This window comes from Sinocyclocheilus rhinocerous, unplaced genomic scaffold (assembly GCF_001515625.1).
Source record: "Sinocyclocheilus rhinocerous isolate Xijiao unplaced genomic scaffold, SAMN03320098_v1.1 scaffold807, whole genome shotgun sequence".
Lineage (NCBI taxonomy): Eukaryota > Metazoa > Chordata > Actinopteri > Cypriniformes > Cyprinidae > Sinocyclocheilus > Sinocyclocheilus rhinocerous.
In genome coordinates, this window is record NW_015650326.1 from 484940 (window position 1) to 510376 (window position 25437).

Genomic DNA, 25437 nt, shown 5'->3' on the forward strand with positions numbered 1-25437 from the left:
TTAGTTTAGTAAGTTCTTGGATGCCATGGAGACAAACAGTGTCAGTAAAGTGCAAAGTTGAGAAAAGGTAGCAAAATTTAACAGCATTTTTTTTTTATTATGCATTATTTCCAATCCATTTGGAATATACTGTATTATTATGTGTGAAAATATTATTTAAGTGTGTGTATTTAGGACATGCTAGCTATGAAATTAGCTTTAACAAGGGAAAAGAGACTGCTATTTTAGTCCTAAAAATGTTGAAAAAGTAATTTCTACCACAAAACACAATAAGTAATCTCGGGGAAATTACATTTGTCATTTGTTGGTTCAGAAAAATGACAGATAAAAAAAATTAAGAAAAAAAAAAAAAACCAAGACCCCTGGACAATAAAATCTTTTCACATTTTCCCTGGTTTCACAGCTTTTAAATGCGCAATCTTTCACCCTCAATCCTTTTTGCCCATCTTTCACTCTTTCTGTGGGTAACAGAGGGACCTTGTGTCAACATCATGGTGTTTTCACGCGCCTATTCTGACCTCACTGAGACCATTATGTCATGTGGAGAAAGTCAAGGTGGTGTCCAGGAGAGTAAGTGCACTGGGTGGGCCAGACCTCCACATTAGCTGCACGTCACCAAACCTTCCTCTTTCCAAGTTCTGTTCCACCACCTCATATTGTAGTAGGTCTACATTTTCAGTCCAGCATGATATGAAACAGAAAATATCGTATAATTACTGTGGATGTTAAAGGAGATCACTCATAATGAAAAAGAGAAAACATCACCCATGAATTATGAAAAACACTTGCGTTGTTCCAAATTCGTAAGCTTTTCTTTCCTCTGTGGAACACTAAAGCAAAAGTTCTGAAGGATTTTGTTCACACTGCTCTTTTAATACAACGGAAGCAAATTACTACACCAGAAGGCAAGATTTTCATCGAGCAAAGAGATGTATTTCATTTTGTTGTACACATATCGCAAGCACAAAAGTTTTATGGACTACTTTTATGGTTCTATTTAGAGCTTTATAGCCTCTGGTCACAATATGTGTTGCATACTTATTTTATTTATTTATTTTATTTCAAGTTTTAGTACATTTTAATAACCCTGCTCAGCTCCTTTGTGACATCTAATGGTTGAAAAATGGTATTGTAAAAATTTGTCCCCTTTAAAAGGGAAATATGAACAGTTCACGGTAGCCATCGACTTCCATAGTATTTTTTTTCTTCAATATTATTGAAGTCAATGGCTACCGTTAAATTTTGGTTACCCACATTACATTACCCACAATCAAACTTTAAAGATGTGCATGTGGGTATCAAACAGGCGGAGCTCTATAGAGAAATATTTGTTGTTGAACATCAAATTTATACAAGAAAGTACATAAGAAAGTATATTTTATAGTGACAGTAACCGTAATGGAATCTTATAAGAGTCTCTTACATTTACAGGAAAGATAATGACAGTAATGCCGGGTACACACTGCATGATTTTGGGCCCAGTTTTCACTCGCTGACAGTTTTCTGGTGAGTCAAAATCTGAGATATATGGTGCTCGTCTGGTGTGTGACGATCACATAGTGTGAAATATCAAAGACACGATCTGAGAGAAGCACTGATGCAGAATTCAGAAGGCTCTTACGTAAAATAGTTAGACGAGTTGTGACGATTCTTTCTGATTTTATGAGTCTTTGTTTTGCCAAAAAATGTATTTAGAACTTTACTGGACAGAACAGCTAAATCAAATCGGACAGTACAGGTTGAATGGAATCAGGAAAAAGGGAAAAAAATACTAAGTTGCTTTAAAATGTTTTACAATGCTGCTTTTTCTTGTGACTCATAAGGCTGAACTAATAATTTCCCCTAGATGACATTAATACATTCCAGTCTTGTCTCTTCACAGCAGGAATAAAATCTATTTCTTTTCCAAGAGCAGATGAGCATGACTCTCTGAAGGACTTAAAACAGAAATTCATACGCATCCTGTCTTATATCATGCACTGCTGAGACGAGTGTCCCATCAATCCACTCAGTCTCACTTTCCTTCACAGCAGGCGGGCGGCCGTGCAGTATATTTCATATTCCTGTTTCATAAGATGCTGACCCACTGCCTGGAACATCTGTCAGTTTAGGTCTGTCTCAAGGGACCAGGTCTGTGGCATAGGATACGTGAAGAAATTAAATGTTGCAAGCAGGCAAAAGCATTAAGAGAATGATTTCGTTTTCAAGGTTGTAGCAATGGAAAGAGCCAGTTGTTCGGTAGCAGTTACTTTTAAAATATGAATACTCACTTTCACTTTCCTGGTTCACTGTGGATTCATGCAAGCGATTTGTACATTGGGGTTCTTCTAAGGTAGGGCACTTCAACTCTGGTCCTGGGCCACCGTCATGCAGAGTTTACCTACAATCCCAATCAAAGTCACTTGCCTTTAATCCAACCCCATACCTAATCTTAACAACTACCTTACTATTTAATAATAAGCATCAAATTAGGAGTTTACTGAGGAGAAAATTTTTAGTTAATAGTTACTTTATAGTGAGAATTGGACCTTAAAATAAATTTGACCAAATGATTATACTAAATTATCACTGAAAGCTTGGAGATTTTGTCTTTAAAACTCCTTTACTGTGAATTGACCTTTAATTTGGAGCAAAAGAACCTGAAGGAGTGATTTTGTTGCATCAGAGGTGTCCCATTGCTTACAGCTGGTCTAATTTCAGTTTGAGATCTCTTACCCAGAACAAAAACTGCCCTGGAGCAGGTTAGCCTATGCAGGTGAGCTCAAGTTACTATGGCATTGAACACTGGTAAAAGCTGAGCCACTTTCATGGTGCCAAGGGTTGGCACAAACTAAACTGAAACCTACTTAGTTATAGCCATCTAAATTGGCTTCATGGTGAAGCCTCATTCTAAGATGATAGAAGGTTGTAAATTAAAACCACTAGAGGTCAGTATTGTTTAAAAATTTGGTTGATTTAACCTCATTCATAGCTGTGTGTAATCTGTGTAATTTTGAAATATTTAATTATATCCTAGTTTAATATGCAGGGACAACTACAAATCATCTGTATGTTGTTTCATCTGTATATGGCTACCAAAAACATGTCTCTCTTTGTTTTAGCATTCCCATCATTTTGGCACAGCAACATTGCCTCAACCACTGGTGTAAATTTGGGGCGGGAGTATGTTTGTCCAACCAATAGCAGATATAGGGGTGTGTTAAGGAAACCTAATTTACAGCAATTCCCATTTTTATAATTTGCATAAAAGCTTTTTAGTTGCAGAGAAATTACACACCTAACACCTGTTTAATTTATAGCTTCAACAATGTGTAATTCAACTGATTCAATAATTACAGAGACAAATAAACAATAATATTCAGAGCCAAGAACATGCAGCAGCAGAATGCTGACACTTAAAAGCCTGTAAAGAAGCACAATACTTGAATAACAAATGTTACAAATCATCATTCTGAATGTGATGAGTTTAGCTAGGCATTGTTAAATGCAGCATAAAAATGTGCAGCTTTTGCAATCAAACTGTCACATATTTGACTCACTGACAACAGCCTGTCTTTTGTTGTTGAGCTAAATCTATAAGAGCGTTCTGAATTCCAGAGGAGAATGTTAGGACAGAACACAATGAAATACCTGTAGCAGTCAGTCCTTCTCAGGTGTTTGATCTCTCTCTCTCTTGCCACTCCTACACTGTATAAGGAGCAAAATTAGGAGTGAATAAGGAACAGATGAGAAAATAACTTTATTTGCTGTGTAGTTTTTTTATAGGGAACCCACAGATTGGGAAGGGAGTTCTTGCAGTTCGTGTAGCATGTGTTTTGTAAAGGATTATGTACATCCAGCCGCTTGATATCACAGAATAAACCCAGACCTGAAGGAGTTTATTTTATTTTGTGTTAACAAACGGCTGGATGTACATTATCCAGCATATTACAAGGCTACTTGGCTCATAAGTAAATAATTTGACACAAAATATAGATTTTAGTTGAAAATTTTTATAAGTTCTTTAAACACAAAATTTCTTTGAGAAGAAAGTCAAAATATTACCATAGGCCTGCCATTAATGCTGCAGTCCTCCGGTTTCATTTTACTGTAAATACAGTCGATAATAGAAGCGCAAGATGACAGCTGTTACGCTCGAAAAAAATGAGCAAGAGCACGGCGGTGGGATATGAGAGATATTGACGTTGAAAGATGCGTTGACCTCAAATACCCAGATGAGCAGTGTGTTATTCTGCGTTGCTATTGAACCAGTGTTGGGGAAAGTTACTTTTAAAAGTAATGTATTACAATATTGCATTACTCCCTACAAAAGTAACTAATTGCGTTACTTAGTTACTTTTTATGGAAAATAAGTGTTACATTACTTTTGGGCTACTTTTTCTCATCTGGGCTGGGCTTGCTTGTTTGTTTTTAATATAAAATATTCTGTTTTTGGCAATGCTACACGACTTTACAATTCATCCATGTAGTGCAAGGGCATAAGCCATGCAATTTAATTTCTGTAATTTAAATGCTGTTATATCCATGAATGAATCTGCATTTTTGAGCAATTTGAAAATGAACAGTAAATGAAAGCGAGGGAAAAATATTAGATCTGCTCTGTGTCGTGTGCAGAATACTTAACCACACTCTTTGGAGTGTCTTGTACATACATGAAGTTTAATAAAAAATATCAAGACCTGGTTCGTTCTTGAAGGACTTAAAGTGTTGTTGTTGCACTTGATTCACTTCCCCAGAATTATGGCACAAAATTAACACCATAAGTTATTTGTAAGTTATTTATTATTTAACACCATAAGTTATAAGTTATTTGTATATGGAATAAGCTACATGTTTTTACACTAGACTACACTAACACTAGACATCATATACTTGCTGAATTTGTAAATAGTTACAGAGGAAAAACTGGGCATCCTACATTAAACAACAGAGGATCACACACTACAGACTTTCAAGTCATTCTGAACACAACAAACTCACACAGAAACACATGCTTTTTTGCTAGGAGATGCATGAAAAATTAAAACAATATGTGTTCTAACAATATGAGTCTGTGACCATCATACACTACGTGATTTTCTATGAAATCTGTCAACTCAGATCTGCAGACTGGCTCTGACTTTCGACAACTAGTATCAACTTTAACTCAAATTGAACTCTTTTTGGTGAACTAATTCAAAAGAATCAAGTCACTGGGATGACTCAAAATCCTCAATTTGCAAGCATGTATTTACATACAGTTATACTTTACATTAATATTGTAATAGAAAAGAAAAAGCTGCATGTACAAATTATACAAAACATATTTGCTCAAAGGAAACTTTAAATGGAAAGAACTGCATCAAAATTTGTGCTTTGATTTAAAGGAACACTCCACTATTTTTGAAAATAGGCTCATTTTCCAACTCCCCTAGACTTAAACAGTTGAGTTTTACCATTTTCGAATCCATTCAGCCGATCTCCGGGTCTGGCGGTAGCACTTTTATCCCAAATTTACATTGCCACCTAACTTACCTTGCTGCTTTCAACATTTTTACACTACATGCAATCAGCTTCTTTTCTTGTGATGTTGGGGTTGATTGCTATGGTACTGTGTTTCCCTCAGGGCCAGCAGCCATGGAATCTAAGCCCCAGGAATCTTTTTCCTTTATAATGTTTAACTAAAAAAACTAGGTTGTATTGTGAGGACAAGTAGTCTACAGAGAAAGCCTTAAGGAGATGGACATGCACCTACATGTCATTACATATTAGCAGAGGAATTTCACAACAATTAGAGACGAAATGTGCATTAACAGTAGCTGACTGATATGTAGAACACCAACAGACAGGGTCTTTCCATTATGACGCTCTAATAATGCACTAATCATTCCATGCAATAAAATCCATTAATGCACACTGTACAAACAGCAGTCTATGGTTTCTATGTAAGCTGTATTCTGCCTGCACATTCCTCAGACACCTTGAATGAGGGGCTCCTCTGGACCAGATCTATCAGTTGAGGAAATGATGCTTAAAAAGAATTCTTTACATTCTCTTTACATGCCTGTTGTCTTTCACCAATCGTTTCTATGAGCATACAATATGCTAGCTAAATATGATGAATGAAGAGAGTAGCATTGGTCATCAAGGAATTCACAGAGTATTGAAGAGCTCAGGTTTAACAGCTTGACACATGCACACAGTTTTTACCTAAAATATGTATTTGAAACATGGTGAATTTGTTCATAAAAATAGCCCTTATGAAGGGCTATTCATATAGCCCTTATAGTCTATATGAAAGCATATCAAGCCTGTTTGATTGATAAGGTTGTGAATGCCATTGCATGTTGACTTTAAATGAAATTTCTTAGCCACTATAGCAGCATTAAACAGAATTGCTGTTTCTCAACCAACCAGAAGTTGACATGTTGGACCACTGAAACAACCAACCATTTTACTTCTGTAATATGACGTGTTTCAAAGTGAAACGGGATATTCGATGAAAAAAAAACACGTTGGGCGAAACTTGATTTTATCCATCTGGAATTGATTGGATCATGAAAAGTGGTCTCTAAATGACAGGAGGCTGGAGTTGGAGGAGTTGAAAAATAAGAGAGCTTGATGACATCAGCCAAAAAAGAAAGTCATTTTAGAGCCAAAGCAAGATGTTACGTTTTGATTAAATATTACAGAGACAAACTTTTTTCTTTGGAATGGCTTTGCACCAATTAATCTATACTTTCTATGATGAGAGAGTAAATATGTGTGGTTAAAGGCTCTTGTGTATGTCAGGGTGTAGTGAAGGTTGTACCCTCAGATGATTCAAAGAAAACTAACACTAGAAGGTGACTCCACAGTTGTCTGAGGTGTGAGACCTGAGACTGTCCCGCTCCACAGATGCAGTGTCAGCCTCCACATCCCAAACCACTAATGATGCCTAAAAATCCTGAAAATACCACAAGGGCCCTGAAAAGGTTGGCAGGGGTGTCTGACTGTAATGCGTTAATGTTAACTGGATGGAATCTACATCTTAAACACACAGACATATTCACTACACAAGGAATATATTTTATGAGAAGAGCCACACAACCCAGTTCCCAGCCTAGTTGTCCTCACCTTTACTTACTGCATGGTATTCACAAGAGTTAGACTGGTGGCAGGAAGCTAACACTGATTTATTTTGTTATAGGGTCTTTGCGTATATTCAAAGACAGAAAGAAACCATTATGTTGAGCTTCACACAAGTCTACATGCTGTGTGTAAACAGATTTGTACAGTACATCATCATAAAATAAGAAATAGTTATGTTGAAGAGCTGTTTTATTTGCAATAATTAAATCAAAGCTAAAAAAACTTGGAACACCTTCAATACAATATTCGTTGCTTTGCATTACAGGAAATTTTGAAATAGAAATTCTGAAATAGTACTTCCTTGTACAACTTAGTCCAACGTAGTTTTGTTTTCGTTATAACTTTGCAAAAATAACTTTTAGTAGTGTAAGAGCTGATGTGCAAATGCTATTAAAATGATTTTTCAAAAAAAATCAAAAAGTCATTTTTCAAAAAGTTGCAGCATATCAGTAGACACATAGAATTATGACAACAAATTCTGAATTTGATTTGATTTTTTTCTTACTAAAATCACAACACATTTCATTAAAGGGTAACTGAAAGACATTTTTTCTTATGTTTTCTTATATGTGACATTAGCACAGAAAAATATAAATCATTTTAAGTGGGTGCTCAAAATGAGATTTCAACTTTTCACTGGTTAATCACTCCTGTGCATATGCTCAAATCTGCAGTTATTCTAATAATTTACAGATGTATGTTCAGGCACATCTGATCTGGAAAAACACAAGTATAAATCCATGGACGTGGATGCAGTGTGTGTGAAGGAGTGAATCTGTCTTACACACCTACCTAACCATATTCACTAACCATGACATGGCTTTACACATCAGTGCAAATGGCCTGTCAATCATCTTCTTCAGCTGTCTTTTTTTTTTTTTTTGTAAATCTCCATGCATACCTAACAGAAACATAAACATGCATGTCTCTATGAGCGAATTCTTTCCATTAAATTCCACTCATTGAAACTGGTGTGAACATATATTGCAAACAAATGTGTGAAAAGTGAAGTTTTCTACTGTCCCCTTAACATTTTATTAAATGGTCTTTTTATACCGTGCACTAACTCAATTTCCTCTGTACAAAAACCATCCATTTGTACAGCTGTTTTTCATTACTTTAATTATTTTTAAACTCTTACGAACAGTGCAATGTGGTATAGTGATGGTTCTTCATTTTTTTGTATCTAACAGTTTTGATTAATTGCACTGTGCATAGTTATGAAGCAAGTCTATTACAGTACACATTACATGGTAATAACAGTAACATATGGCACAGATTTGGTTGTATATCCTTGAATGTGTGCTCGTTAAAACAACAACCGTTGTATAAGCAGGTTTGGACTCTGAAATGACTTAATGAAACAGACTTGTTTAGAACATGCTTGATGATGCATTTAGTGTGAATCTCTGGTTAAATTGCTTTCATTCAAAAGGTTGTGAGAGATGATCTTTCCAAGCAGCACAACACGGTCTGCTGTCCAGGCCTGTGCTTGAATGTAAGGTAGGTGGTTGGTTAGGATAAATGGCTCTTCCAGTGCATTTGATGGGATTCGGGAATTCATTATAACAGGTGTTTGGAGGGGAGGGGTTAATGAGGGGGATTTATGTCGTCAGATGAAAAAGAGACCTAGGCTTAAAGGATTTACTAGGATTTACACAAGCTTCAGTCTGGATCCAGAACACCTGAGAAGAGATGATGCCAACATTATGGAATCTTGCCATTTAATCTTTTAAAATCCAGTTCTTTAATTTGTGAGGTCGAACTCCCCATCATCTGGTGTCAACAAAGCAGACGTCATTGCCTCGTGGTTGCTCAGGTAGATCCTCAGTAATGCCACTTCACCCTGTACCTGTGTCATGATCCAGCAGACCAGGCAGCTTGGCAAACAGAAACTTGGCAAAAGGTTCCACTAGCCCACCTGTTGCTACTGTGATCCTTGTGATGAAAAGGTCCATATTGTTGCCACATTCAAGGGCTGTCATTTCAAGCATGTCAATGGCTCCTTCCAGGTGTGCCCAAGAGTGAGCTGGAACCAGCCCAACAGATCCCTATCTCACTAACAATTCGCTGCCAAAACAAAGATCTGTAAGTTGTAATGATGACAATATTTGTGTTTCATCTGTGCTATTTATGTTATGTTAATGACACATCATTCTTTTGCATGTCAATATCTCCTTGAAGGCAGAGCAGATTAGCTCTATAGTGTGGTGTACAGTATGTTGTCTTCACTGCTCATCAATAAAAAGCATTCAAAGAAGAATAGACAACCTTTTCTCCTCTGCTCTTGCCAAAACAAATCTCTCATCTTGATTTTTAACTTCCTTGCTTATTAAAAGATTCATCTAGATCTTGCGAAACTAGAAAAGATAGAACAAAAATAATTGATTTGTGAACTTGTGCCAGTATGTCCTCTCAGAAATGTATAAAAGAAATCATGGCACTGCTGGGCAAGTGTTAAAAGGATTGTTCACCCAAATGAAAATTCTGTCGTCATTTACTCACCCCCATGTTGTTCCAAACCTGCATGCGTTTCTTTCTTCTGTTGAACATAAAAGAAGATGTTTTGAAAAATGTTGCTGGTCCCTATCACTCTAAAAAATGCTGGGTTAAATACAACCCAGTGCTGGGTAAAATAGGGACAAACCCATCCCTATTTTACCCAGCACTGGGTTGTATTTAACCCAGCATTTTTTAGAGTGTACAGACTTCCATAGTATGGGGGGAAATACTGTGGAAGTCACTGGGGACCAGCAACATTTTTCAAAATATCTTATTTTGTGTTTAACAGAAGAAAGAAACTCATGCAGGATTGGAACAACTTGAGGAAAATGATGACAGAATTTTCAATTTTTGGGTGAGCTACCTCAAATTTAATATAATGGAACATGAATAATGGGGAAAAAAATCATATGTTGGTTGAGCATGCTCAATATCTTTCATCAGCTCGAGAGATTTTCTCTGATATTAAAACGTTTAATTAAAACTTATTCCATTTCAGAAATATCACGATTATTATTGCACATGCTTAGACACAATCTATTAGCCTTCCTATTTCAGCAAACGTAAATAATTAAGCCAGACTCCCCCCGACTCTCTCTCTCAGATGGAGAAATCCCTGATTATTTATGGCCCCCAGCTACCGCTTCTCTCTCTCTCTCTCTCTCTCTCTCTCTCTCTCTTCTGTTCTGTTCTAAACTAAGTGAATGGGAGGGGCGCAGAAATCCTCGGAGTGTATAAGAAGTGCGGTTCTCACAAGCAGGGATTTTACACAGCAACTCAGGACGAGCGAAATGAGCTGCCCCAGAGCCGCTACAAAATGCTGGATGGACACCTTCTCCTGGGATGGTTATCATTTACCATTATAGTGCATCTAATCAGCTTGCCTGGACCGAGCACAGCTTACTTCGGGTAGGCAGAGGAACTCTTCCTCACTCTTTAAATGCTTTTTAAGCTTCAAGTTTGTAATGCATAGACTAAAGATAGATATGAAATTATGAATCAAAGATCATAAAATAGACAACGCGATCTAGGAAACGTTATGTAAACTTCGCTTTCCATAACAACCTGTGGAGTTGCGATTCAGTGTGAGTGATGTTCTCATTATAGCAACATGTTTGCACGAAGTCTCCGGTTAATAACTTGTTTACAAGTTCAATAAATATGCCCTTATTTACCAGTTCATTAAATAGTGCATATCGGGACATTCATTCAATAGCGTGTTTTGAATGGCAGGTACTAGCCGGTCAGGTTTGTCTTTCTCATAGATGCTCGTAGAAGAAAGAAAACAGACACGAGCAGCTCTCAACAGCTGTTAACAATAAAAGCTCCGAAGATCTCTAACCTGGTGGCCAAAACGTCTGTTCAGATCGCAGATAATATTTCTTCATCCAGCATAAACACTCGTTTTGGCAGTTTAATAAGCACAAGTTCAAGTTGAATTTACAGTTTCCCCAGTTCCCCCTATAAACATTCTCCTAGCATAATTTTAATTGAGGTAATTGTGATACCGCGGGAACGCCTTTGGAATATGTTCCTCTATGAGGCGTGCTGCTTATTGATATTCTTCCATTACGCGCCTTCATGTTTCGAGAAACATGTGTTTAACTCATTGACTTAACTCATTAAGTCTTTAAATCATTGTCATTTGTATCAACAAGTTTGAAACCAAGTTTGGAGGGTAAAAGTAGATAGGTTGACTGGTATGAAAGTCTTTTACATACAGACACAGAAGTGTTATAATGACAATTCTGATCTAAATGACTACATGCAATCGGAAAGTATTGGACATAATCCACGGACAGGTGTGGGTTACAGAGTTCTATCCCAGAATTTGTAGTGATGTACAAGTTTTCACCTTCAACAACTGTTCAGAAGTTCATGCCACTGTTTCATTATTTCTCTTGGCTCTACAGTGATGGAAGATTCTATGCAAAAAGGTGTGCTAAGGAGAGGATATTGTTAGGGCAAATCAAGGGCCAGGGTGGGAGTGGCTCCCTCAGGCCCCATTGAACATTATGAAGCAGTAAACCGGTTTGTTGGGCTGCAGTGGTTGTAGACTGGGTCTAAGCCTATTCTACCCCCTCTTAGGAAGTCAATAAATTTAATAAATGCTGGCCTGTGTTAGCATGGGTGGGACAGTGCTTCATATAAAGATTTATAGTCTCCATTATTTGATCTGAAAGATTGTTATCAATTGGAGTTAGCCTCTTAAGAATATTTTCCCCTTGTTTTTTGGCACATTTAATGGAAAACGATAAACTACAATGTGTGATAATGAGCAGATATGCAGTGTCAAGTGGCTATGTCTAATAAATGTCTGGATACTTTTAACATTCAATTTGTCATGCGTATGTGAGGCTAACTAGCCATTGTTTAGAAGTACTCAAACTTTGCCAGTTTCAGCACTTTGTCTACTTTGACGGAAACCGCTTGTACTTCCATGTTACCGGGTCATGAAAACAAACTATATGGAACTCATTAGTGATATATTTCACTATGGCATTATGGGTGTTCTTTCTTATCTCACACAATGAGTGTTAATTTTGAACGCTGATATGGGTAAGACTTTTTGTTGAACTCTACAGTCAAGGGGCTACTTTTCAAGACAAGGACACAATCACAAATCAAACAAGTCATTTCAACCTTGTGCAAGCAACAGCATGAAACTATTACCTTCTGACATGTTGTCACACTTGCTTCCACTAACGTGCAAATAAATACCTTCCATGAGGCGAATGCATCTTCTGGCCACTGATTTACTTACATAGAGGGTCAATGTTGCATACCCAATTTCCCCAGTGCGGTGGAGCGTATGTGAAACCTAAACACAGTCTCTGTTTGACCTCAGTCTGTGTCTCTGAGGGTTGGGTGGGATTCCTTGCCTAGTTGAGCCGCTGCTGAAATTGTCATCCTGGCCACAAGAATGCAAAGCCTTAGTTTTTACCACCCGTCCCCTCCAATCTGTAGCGGCAGGTGCCCAACAGCAGTCTCAGGGAGACCAGGTTCGGTTGGTTGGGGACAAAATGGTGGTAGAACAATACAGCAATATGGAGGCTGCACACTTTTTGTCTAGGTTTAGAGCTCACCTCAGACAGCCTGAGGGACGAAAGGGGAAGAGGTTACATGCTGGGAAGACGTGGGGAAAATAAGCCCTCAATATCCATGGAATGAGATTCTTTTGTACCTGGCTTTGACAAGTTTACGCAGATCTCCTGAGGAAGCCAGCCTGGGGTCACGTGTGGGGGACTGCTGTCCTAAAAGTAAACCTGAATTGAAATGAGGGTAAATATTTAAGACTTATAGGTGAGATTGCCACCTAAATTATAATTCTAGAGATGTAAATTACGATGTGCTTACATTTGAAAAGCCCAAAACTCAAACATAAGTTATGATGGATGTCTTGTTATTTTCAAGGAAGACTGGTGAAATGCACTTGAGCTATTAACAAGGAACTATTCAATTGAAAACCTTTATCAGTTCATAAGGTTAAAGTGTCAGACACTTTCCTTTAGCAATTTCTTTAACATCAGCTGTTACTCACATGTTTCAAAATCCTGTGTTGAAGATGTTGGCTGCAACAACATGCATGCGTATGTGCATTATTATAAACCTGTGATAAAGGCTCAACCAGTTTTGGTTTGGGTGTAGTTCTGTCCCCTAGAACCCAGTCAGAACAGGCCCAAGGCTTCCACAGTATTTCTATAGGAAGTACTGTGCTTCTATCCCTCAGACTCTGTAATTCATCTGTCATTTATTCTGATTTAGTTGTACTAAATAACGAGTCATGTTTTGTCACAACCTGTCCATCATTAGGTGCAGCAGTACTTGCAGTGCCTGATGTTTCCACCAGGGTGTGGAGTCACTTCTGTAAAAGTGCCTTGCTCTTCAATCATCATCTGCTTCTTTATGAAACCTTAGCACAGTGGGAAATGAGTGGCAAAAACAGATATAAGCGCAGAGAGCTGTGTGACCAGGATACAGGGAGAAGGTCAACAGAGCAGCAGTTTTATTCAAAGGTAGTTGTGGTCAGTTTGATCTGTTGGCGATGGCATTTTTTGGCCGCGACTCTCAGGAAAGCCCCAGTTTGCTGCATAAGACTTCAGATTAAATCTCCCGACTAGACTTGGGCTTGGGAATGTTGATGAGAGCGGCTGCCTGAGCTGCGGTGGATCGCCTTTCAGTGCCAGAGAATAGCAGTGTCTGCAACTGAAGATCCTCACATGCGACCACTTCCTATACACACCCACAGACATTTTATTGAATCATATGCATGTTTTCTTTACATAAAACTTAAAATGTGTTTCACTTAAAACGTGTTTCACTTTTCTAAAGGTACAACTCCACCGAAATGTGTATCACTGCTGGACAGCTTAACATAGTGTAATGTTTCTACTATAAACACACTTAAGATTATGAACATTTCTTTGGCTTTCATGACATTTCAAGTAACCACTTGAAAAACATAAATCCATGTCTCTATATTTCTACCGGTTTGTTTTTCCTCAATGGCTTTCTCGACAAGCTGTGAGAATGGCTTCTCCCGCAGGAGTCATCCCAACCCTGCCTTGATTATATGGTATTATTGCTCTGGGGAATGTCTTTAAATGTGTTTGGCACACTTGCATCCAAATGGCTCAATATTCTGGTAGTACGGCTCCGACCACAGTTTGGAGGTCTGCCTTGATTTTTTAAGAGAGGGCGGGTCCGCTCCTGCCATAACCCAGGCAGCGGTGTGTTTTGTGGATATGTAGGCTGTTGTTGGGAATGCAGTGATGGGCATCATCAGACAGGAGCAAATAGCCAGGCAAAACCGGAAAGCCAATATGGAATCTGAATAGCTTTTGGTGGTCAAGGATTGATGAAATGACGTTAATTAGTGGCACTACCATGTCATGTGTTTTCCGTCTCTCACCACAGGCTGTTTTCCGCCACAAAGGGCTGTGGGTGGACTCTGGGCCAAAATGATCAGTGACTACAGCCAAGATTAGATGACTGAAAAACCATAAGATGACTGTAAAAACCCTGAGCTATGAACCACCATACATGCACATTTATTACATGGACTGGGTGTTGATGTCAAAACAGTAGGCAAGACAAACCAAGAATGTACCTTGAGTTCATGCTTTTTCCGTTTCATTGCATCAAACTAGGAGTTTTTAATTAAAGCTGCTTTTCTTTTCTTTTCATTTAGACTGTTACCGCTGCGCTGCCTGTATAACGTGAACAAACAAACAAAAACCACAGATGAATGTCTCAATAGATGGTTTTGGCTAGGGTAGGTTATGCGCATGAATCAGTCTTCAGACTTCAGACTTTAAGACTGAACTAGGGAACAATATACTGCTAGATTATTTGGTAGCAAATATATGATTTGAATAAATATATAATAGATGTTTTTGACTATGGTAACCACTTAGATTTCACGTAGTAGTACTTAGATTTCACGAGAGTCTCTAATATGTAGAATAAGATATATAATCTCTGTCAGCAGCAAATATAAATAACCAACTAATATAGCTTGAATTTTAAGATTAATTGGTTCTGTAAAAGGCATTTTGGTCTTTGGCTCCTCAAGACACCAGCTGTAGTACTTGTAGCTGTAGTTTAAGGTGCACTTAGGCTTTACGAGAGTCTCTAATATGTAGAAAAAGCTATATAATTTCTGTCAGCAGCAAATATAAATAACTGTAACTAATATAGGTGTCAATTTAAGATTAATTGGTTCTGTAAAAGACATTTTGGTCTTCTATTTGGAATGAAGATGATCAATGTATCAGTGTGCCCATAGAATCAGTGTCATAGATGCCGTGTCATTATATTGTCACACAGCTTACAATAAGAACCATAAATGCTACTTTACTGATCCCTGCAGTCAAAGCATGTTAGGATTCCCATCTTCTCAAGCCCATTTTTATGCTTTTATGGTAAGGACAAACACATCATTAAGGTCTATGTTTGCATGCTTTTAGAAAAGGCTTTTAGTGGAAACCCAAATGAGAGAGTGGAGCAGCTCTCGTACCTGTCACTGGGTGCTGGGGTTCTCAGTGCCATGGTGTGAGGTCGATAGGTAGAGTCATGTGGAGCTCTGTGGTGCACCCATGCTGTGCCAGTCACACAGTCACCATCGCTGAGCAGCTGACCTGTGTCGAGCCCCGTGGTTAAACCTCTTACTAATGCTAACCACACGCACGGTACTGTACGCACCAACCTACTGTGTGTGTCCTACTCTACTACCCCTACATTTATGTTGAATTATAGTTGAATTATTTTCTAAGATATTGCGGCCTGTTAGTATTGTTTCTCATAGATGTCTCGTAGAGTAAATGGAGACTATTGCTGAAGTCTGTACTGCTTCTCAGGTTAGTTTCCAAATAAAATAACCTTAGTAAATACATTTGTGTCTCCCTTTGCATTTAAATAGATCACAACAATATGAAAAACTGTGCCTAAATTTGTCAAGTTCCCGTTAGGGCTGGGAAAATATTGAATATCATAGCTTCTGAGATTTTCCGAATGCATCGCGATTCTTTCTTGAATCGATTCTGAGCTTAGTTTTGAACAGCAGATGGCACTGCATGCTTTAGAAACAGCCGTACTCTGCTTGTTTCCAAATCATTACACACACTTGAACCTAAAATAATCATGCATAAAATTCGGAAAGGTCGAAGCGAATTACAAAGGTGTTCACAGTGGGCTGTGTTTACATTAATCTCGTATCATAAAAGCATTCTGAGCTGAGGTGGAGTTACATGACTGAACGCACAAGCGCTCTTTAGCACTCTTCTTCATGAGCATTTGAGTGTGTGGATAAAAACTAGATTAGAGCGCCATCTGCTGTTAACATCTAAGCTCAGAATCGATTCCAGAGGAATCGCGAAGCATTCTGAAAATCTAAGAATCGATCCACGAATCGATTCTGCATCGATTTATCGTCCCAGCCCTAGTTTCCGTATTTTCAGAAAAAATCGAACTCAATTTTTTTTTTATCATCTTACTGTATGTTCCCAAGTTACTTATATAATGCAAATATCGTCAAGCATGCGAAACATGCACAAAGTGCACACATTTGGATTCCTGCCGAATTAGTTAGCTATATTTGACTCGAACCCGGTACCGAGACTCGAACCTGCGACCTTTGGGTTACAAGTCGATGACTGCCCCCTTTAGGAAATTTTTGGGAAACACTTTATTTTGATGGTCCTCTTTAGACATTCTGTTGACTATAAGTACCTTTGCAACTACATGTCAACTACTAGTCATTAAAGTATTAGTAGACCATCTGCTTAATATCTGTTAACACTTTCTTCGTATATCTGTAGTCTATTGACTATAAGTAACTTTGCAACTATATGTCAGCTTATTCTATAACCTTAACCCTAGCCTAACAGTCTACTAATACTTTAATGACTGGTAGTTGACATGTAGTTGCAAAGTTACTTTTAGTCAACAGAATGTCTATAGGGGACCATCAAAATAAAGTGTAGTTTCGCTTTGAATAAATTTGTTTTGGCTTGGTGTTTATACTACATGTAATTCATAATGAATGCCACTATAATTTATGTTTGTTTTATACTTATATTTTTCATTCCTGTTCTGAATACCGTTAAAGTAAAAGGATTTGCTATGGAGTTGAGGAAAATAAAATGCATGTTTATAGTCTTTCTATGTTTGTAAACATTTTATTTACCTGTATTTTACATTATTTCTGAATGTAATAATAAAATGTAACTTGTACACTAATGCTACTTATCTGTGTTTTTTTTTCTTTCTTTTCTCTCAACAATGCAGTTTTGACCTGATGTGACTTATAGTCATTTTCCGGAAAATAAGGTACCAATCTACAAACAAACGTCAGTGGATTCAATTTTATTCAATGAATTTCTCATCAAATTCTTCCAAGACCAAGTCCTGTCAGCAGTGTAATCCACATTAATTATATTAATAGAGCTTGACAAAGGAAACATCACTATTACTATTGCTCGGGTATTAAACTAAAAATGATTTAATTTGTTAAATGCTTTACTTGTGCCGCACCATTTGTGCTACAGGCATGAACGATACCTCAAATCATGTGTCGTGTTGAGGAAAGATGTACTACTACTTTTCCCTACCTGGTCTCATGGCATAAACGTACCTGGGGGCACTTTTTAGCGAGACACGAAATACGTACCAATAAGTACATATCACTGCCGTTTCCAAAAGAAATTAACACTAGAGGCAGTAAAACTCTGACACCTTTTATTCCTTTTCACACTACTTTACAGAGTTTCGATTAATAAAGCATAATTTTCGCACAATTACTTGAAGAATATCATGTTATGACTTAAACAATATTAATATGCTGGGAAATTTGAAAACCAATGCTTTTGAATGTTAGCATCACACATATCCAGCTTCATATCTATGGGTTTTCATAGACGGAAGGTTTGTTTCGGTAGCTCACAATACAACTCTAATAGTTGTCTTTGCGTATTAAACTGTAATTGGAGAAAGTATTCCAACCTTTAGCTTTTAATTAAGCCGCAATACGTTCCTGAAGCAGCGTAATAAAAACACAGTAATATGTTCCTATATCAACGTAATAAAAATGTGCCAGGGTTCACGTATTGAACCCGTGTTTTAGCGCCACTCAGTGGACATTTCTCTTTGAAACGGCGGCAAAACGTGCAGTAAGGTATGTAAAAACGGTGCTGCAGAAAAGTTCCCAGAGGTATGTATTTTTATGAGACCAGGTTGACTTTTCCAAAGACTCTTGCATTTATCGTTAGTGCATCTCAACAACTGACTTGTTTATTTCAAAAGTTTTAGAGAAACATCAATGACAAATTTGATATTTAATTAAAACAAAACTGCGAAATCCCCTTAGAAATAAAGTTTTCCTTTAGGATATGCTAGGTATTGTCCATTAACTTTTCCTTTGGATATTACACCTGGTTACAGCTGTAGCAGACTGGCAACTCTGTTAATGATTTTAAGTACATACTCATGTGACCTTGCCAAACAAAATATTAGTGCCGAGTGAATAAACATCTCATCCTCATCCATCTGGCCACACTACCACATGGAAAACACTTTTCTTTGCGAAATGTTTGTGGATTGTCTATCCGTGTCTGATTGATTTTTAGCCATCCTGTGTGTGTACATCTGCAGTTTTCCTGTGTTCTATCGTGACTAGAACTGACAAATTTACAACATGGTGTTTCTCAACATCTCAGCTATTGTGCCAGTTGACAGCCCACAGTGACTCTAAAGGTCATGGCGACTCGTTCACATCCTGTGTGTGTCACTCTGTTGCCGTCATGTCCCGTCATCTTCTTGCTATTTGGGAGCACTTTGTTCTTGTGAGGCAGTCAGTGTGCTGGTGAATTCACAGATAATTTTAGGGGTCCAGACTGTGTTCATGTCGTCATATAGAACAGTTTCTGTATGCTGACTGGCATTGAGTGGTCATGATTAATTGCAGTCTAAAAATGATATATATGGAACTGATTACAATGCTTCTTGTCAAAACTGTGTTAAAGGGGTCATATGATGTTGCTAAAAAGAACATTATTTTGTGTATTTGGTGTAATGAATTGTGTTTATGCGGTTTAAGGTTCAGAAAACACATTATTTTCCACATACTGTACATACTGTACTCTCCTCTATGCCCCGCATCATATGACCCCTTTAAGAATTTAAGAGAAAGATGGAAAAGTCAAGAGCGATTTTCTCAGTAAGGTTCTTTCTCAGACATGTGCAATTATTTAAACCATTACAATAATGGACAACGTTTGGTTAAAGTTCATCTTTAGTCCACAAATATATATATATATATATATATATATATGTATATATAATGGGTCTATGTTTCTTAGATAACTTTTCCATGTGTGCGACTTGTAAACAGAGACAGAAAATATTTTAATATGCTGATTAAAGCATTGTCATTGAATGTACCACTCTTTTACTTTGACAGTTTTGTGATTGTACGGCAGTGAAGATATTGGCTAAATGCATCTTTGGGGAGACTTCTGTACCTCTAAAGAGGACACTGAGATGCAAATTGCTGTAAAACCTGTGTACATATAAAATAAATATTGTCTAATGGTAAGTAGTACTGTAAGTAGTACACTTTTATCAGTAGATAAAAACATTAACCAGTTACTGCTCTCTTAACATACTGTAGTACACAATACTTGTATATAAATCACTCCTTCACAAGCTGCCACAATTCCTTCACAATTCAGAAACTCATAAACAATGAACACAAGTCTTACTATATATCCACTTGTCAAACCAGTAATCACTAACCTGCAATGCTAACCGCACCCCACAGGTAAACATTCGCTTTAGCGTGATCATTATGACGGGAGTCATTAGGATTTTTTGGCTGCCACACGTAGGGGCGGAAAGATGTAAAACAGGCTGCCACTGCTGCTTGGCTGGATCTACCACTATTGCTTTCCTGCTGGGCCAAGCCAGTCAAACTCTAGATGGGACTCCAGCACAGCAGCCTGAAATTCATCTAGCTCTCTGAAGGAGATGTTCTTCTACCCATGGAGTGGGAAGAGGTGTTTTTCAGTACCCAGTAGAGGTGGTGTTCTTTTTCTAGTGGAGTGTTTCTTGGGCCCCTCACCTCCTGAAGGAGCTGTTCTGACAACAAAGTCAGATCAGACAGGGTCAGAGTTGGAGGCCACAGGTTCATTTCACTGACACTGAGCAGATATTGTGCAATTACAATTTGCTTGCTAGCTTTCTGGTATCTATAACATTCATTGTGATGTGTGAAATGTCATTAAAGCATCTTGAAACACTCTGTCTGAACGAGCATCACGGACTAACGCTAAATCCATCTTGCTGACACATCTGTTGAGATTTCGCTACAATTGGCGGGTTTTTGTCCAGAGTGCATTCCAAGCCAAATCAGAAACACGAATGGACTCCTCTAAGGTTTTTGTTTGGCTTGTGCCAGTAACTCACACTTTTCCTCACATCTGTCTTTGTTTTTGGTTACTGTGGTAGACAGCTGGGGGGTGGGGGGTGGTGTCTGAGAAAAGGCTTTGTTTGGGGTCAACAGCTGGGGGGGATGATTGGCATGCATTTGAAGTAATTGGGGACCCTGACTTGCCAGCCGGGAGACCACACAACCAGCAAGCCCAAACGTGTTGAAAGCAAGTTCGCTTTGTCTAGGTTCAAGACTGGTAACTGTCTTGTGTGTGTGTGAGGACTTGTTTTTGTGGTGGGACCAAAGCAGTGACATTGAGTGACCCAAACGTGTTGAAAGCAAGTTCGCTTTGTCTAGGTTCAAGACTGGTAACTGTCTTGTGTGTGTGAGGACTTGTTTTTGTGGTGGGACCAAAGCAGTGACATTGAGTGTTGCTGTGTAGTTTGTTTACAGACATGTAGAGTTTGTTTCTTCATTGGAACAGATTTGGAGAAATTTAGCTCATCAATGGATCCTCTGCAGTGAATGGGTGCCATTAGAATGCTATTAGAATGAGAGTCCAAACAGCTGATAAAAACATCCCAATAATCTCAAATCCATAAATTAATGTCTTGTGAAGTGAAAAGAGGTTTGTTTGTGAGAAACAAATTCATCATTAACCATTTTAATATAGGCTAGTCCATAATTCATAATAAGCTTAGTAAACATAAGCTTTCTCCAGTGAAAAAGTCCATCTTCTGTTGTTGTCTCATGTCAAAATCCTCTGATATATTTGTTTAGAATTTTTTTTGGATTGTTCTTGTTTGTAAACAGTGCTTGATCTGTGCATATTTCTCTCCTGATTCAGATGAGATTACTTTTTCACTGGATAAATCAATATTATGGATAGAGGACACTATGGATAGATATATCTCAGCACGAAGCAATGGTTTGAAGTTAAAAACACCTTAATAAAGGATTTATTAAATCTTGGATGGTCAGATTACATTTTTAGCAACTATTCTTGTCACTAATAATGACCCATCAAGTGCAAAATAAAACATTTGTTGCATGCTAAATAGAAATGGGGCCCAATACTGCTGCAAGTCATAGCCGGGGGAAGGGAAACTGAGTCGGGTAGGCTGGAGAACCAAATGAAGCTGCAGGGAACCAAGGACCAAGGCAGAGCCTAGTTGAGCCAAAGGGATGACAGACTACAGTGGAGGTGGGTAAATCTAGGGCCAAGTCAGAGCTGAAAGACAGAAAGCCAGGGAGTCAGGCTGAGCAAGTGAGGAAGGAGGAGCCAGAAGATTGGAAGGGACCAGTGGAGACGAAGGAGCCAGGAGGCTGGAGGACAGTCCAGAAAGTGCTCGGCAGCAAAAAACCTTCAGATGGAACTGGCAGGGAGAGAGCCATCTTGGGGGTGGGAACATAGGCAGGAACATAGTCCTGAGCATCCAGCTCTATGAGCTCCGGGACGAACATTTCAGCAAGCGTCAGCTCCGTCATGGCATCAGGCTCTGCCTCTGGGACGGCAGTGACAGCAGGCTCTAGCTCCATGGCAAGAATGGACTCTTGCTTCATTGTAGGTGTGAACTTTGGCACTACGACCCTGGTGGGTGTGGGCTGTGGCTCTGGGTCTGTTGCAGGCTTGGGGAGAGGCTAGATGATCTCAGGAGGGTGAGCTGGGATTGGTGCAGACACTGGGGGGAGTTGAGATCCTCCTCTCTCTCATGAATGGTGAAGGCGGATGCACAAAGGACAAGCACCCAGGCCAACTACCCACTAAGTGTCCCTCAAGGACCCTCAAGGAAGATCTCTGAGCAGATATGCTCTCGTCTAAGCACTGAGTCCCGTCTGGGAAAAAACACACAGAGGCTGTCATTGGTGTAGTGGACAAGGTGAGCCACATCTAAAAAATGTGAAAAAAATAGTGAGCGGTTGGTGTGGAAGCAAATTAACTTAGGATTATATTTAGTGTGCATGGGAACAAACATGAAACGAAATGAGACACAGGTGTACACAATGTGTAGCTATGGCAACAAGTAAGAACACACTAGGGCAAACAAACAAACAAGGGCAACTAAGTAAACAGGAACTAAACAAAGGAAACAGAGAGCAAAGGAAATAGATACACGTATCAAAATAAGAGTACATGGAACAGAACATAAACGTGACAGTTGAACTTAAGAGTGTTTTTTTACCCCCTCATTTAGGACTTAAGTACATCTTTATACGTAATTTCATAATTACTTATGTTGTCTTTGAAATATTGTTCAAGTGTACTGCTGAATGTACTTACTGTACAAGCAGCTATGGTGAACTAAAATATACTCAAAATTAATTTCTATTGAAACTTGTATGTTGTGTATTTCAATATATTTACAATTACAGTTTTTAAAAGTACATTTAAAATACATATTAACTTTAAATGTAATACCAAATAAACTGTAGTTCAAACAAATCTAGTACTTTACATACTATGTTAGTCAACACATCAAAATAAGTCTACCTTTTTAAAGCACAACAAATGATTATTCAAACATAAAGATTTAAAACGTACTTTAAAGTGAAGCTTTTAATTTGACAGTGTTACAAAGTGCACTTTTTAAAAGTGTGTCAAGAAACATAGTCATACTCTCAGTACACTTAAGTGGCATTTTATTTCATTAATATTATCAGCAAGTACAGTTTTTAAAAAAGTAAACTTTAAAGATTTGAAGACATGTTGAAGGTTGCGGGAGTGATGTAAGCACATGATAAACAAGCTCCTCCTGAACTTTTGTTTAGTAGTCCATATCTCAAACTGTCAGGATTTTGAGTGTGATTAGTTATACTGTTTCTTCACATCTGTTTTCTATAATCTCTCTCCCATCCTATGAACAACATCAGGTATTTTATGTTATCCACTGACCTTTCCTCTCCCACAGGAGCCTTTTCTTTTCCCAAATGATCTCTTCTCTTCTGACATCATGTTGTTCGTGAGCCAAACAATTTCATAGCTCACATGCAACACTTACCGTTATGGTGCATGCAAAGAACTGTTTAACAGAAGGTCATGATCTTGAGCTTGTGAATGGAATGTCACTCAATAGTCATGTCGTGGACAGCAAGCACAGAGAATGGCAAAGTTTGAAACCCCATTTCCACACAGTGGTGTGGAAAAGTTGCAATTCAGTGTGATCGTGTTTCTGCGGACAACATTAACAGATGCCTTTTGCATTCAGATAAAAGCTCTTGACGAGAAGGAACTGTTTTGTTCTCCCTGATTCTTATCCCCAAGTGTGATCAACTGTAAATTCCTTAGTCCCTTGCCTTGCAATATGTCTGATAGAGAATAGCCACCCATAACACTCTATATAAATGTACCGATTACTCTATATAAACTGCCATAGTAACTTCCAACTCAATTGCTTGCATTTAAAAATGCTATGCCCTTTTGTCTTTATCCATAAATAGGTATTCAATTTGTAGTTGTTAGTCACCCTTGTCTATTTTTTATTTTTTTGTTAATAAAATTCCTTTTATTACACTTGTGTCTTCCTTGTGTTGATAGTACAGTAAGAGGCCAGATTGGTCAGCTGACAAACTTCCTCCAATTTACATTTTATTTACTTCCTTGATTGTTCTTTTACTGTTAAGGTGAAATTCCTTAGCTGGTACCCGAGGTAAAAGAGACAGGGGTCATCTGACAATCTCACACTCACCTTAAGTGACGTGTGACCAAAACTCATAACATTAATTTGGTGCCACATGTGAGAACCAATACAGTCAGTATGCAGTATCTTTAGTATTAGACTTAGTAAATCCTCAGGTTTACAGACAAGGGCATCATTTGCTCAGTTTCATCTTTGAAATCTACTGTGGTGCTCATCCATTATTCATTTTGTTGACATTTTAATATTCATAAACACTTTATTGCAAGCTCTAATCACAAATATGCTGAACAGACAGACAACAGAGTTTAGAACAAACAACAACTTTAAAGAACCTGGAAAGAACCTCCAGAGTGTGTAATGAACCATTTTAGTTCAACCCTCACCACGGAAAATGCATATGACGGTTATGTCACGGGCAGTGTTGGGCAAGTTACTTCCAAAATGTAATACATTATATATTACTAGTTACTGTCTTTTGAAAGTAATTAGTTACATTACAATATTACTGTCTCTGAATTGTAATGCATTACACTACTTTTGAGTGTAATATGAAGTGCTGACAGTAATAAAAAAAGGGGCAAACAAGCCCCAAAGCGCTGAGTGACAGAACTGCAGCAACGACTCTTGTGAGAGAGCATGATGGAAAAAGCCAAGTGGTGAAAAATCATACAACCCTAAAGATAACATACCAGTGCTGTTAGAATCTCATGCCGTATATGAACACTTGTAATAAAAACTGTAAATGGTCTGGGACTCCTAATGTGAGTCAGGTCAAATTTATTTGTATAACGCTTTACACATTGCACATCTTTTCAAAAGAAGCTTTACAGTAAGTCATAATGTTATGCCTGTAATGTCTTAAATCTTTAACATAGATTGCATTTTAGAGCTGGTTGATATGGCAATGTATAACAATGGTATAAATGATATAGTGTATAGTACTAGCTATAGTGTATGTATTGTATTTAATTTGTGTAGCAGATACATCGCCTGAACGTTCTAATGTAAGTCTATCGTTTTTACTGGAAGAGCAATTTATGTCATTTTGATTAAATATTACGAGGTCAATTTTTTTTTATATACAAACAGACATGGGTGAATAGTTCACAATACGATCTATAATATGCATTTACAACTTAATAAAATATAAATATTAGCCTGCTTCGTTTGAAGCAAGAGTAGGCAGTTCTCAAAATATATGAACTAAAAATATTAAATAGTCTAAAATTTTGTTTCAAGTAGTAACATCTCGGTACACAG

The 25437-nt window shown here is 37.9% G+C and overlaps 1 protein-coding gene across 1 annotated transcript in view; it reads left to right on the top strand.

Moving 5' to 3' along the window:
- Positions 1 to 10398: 10398 nt before the first annotated feature.
- LOC107711706 (protein Wnt-9a-like) overlaps positions 10399 to 25437 on the top strand; it is a 34398-nt gene continuing 19359 nt past the window's right edge. Inside the window, exon 1 of the mRNA XM_016516730.1 lies at positions 10399 to 10521. Within this exon, the coding sequence (XP_016372216.1) occupies positions 10430 to 10521 (92 nt within the window). The 5' untranslated portion in view covers positions 10399 to 10429. The remainder of the gene's footprint in view (positions 10522 to 25437) is intronic.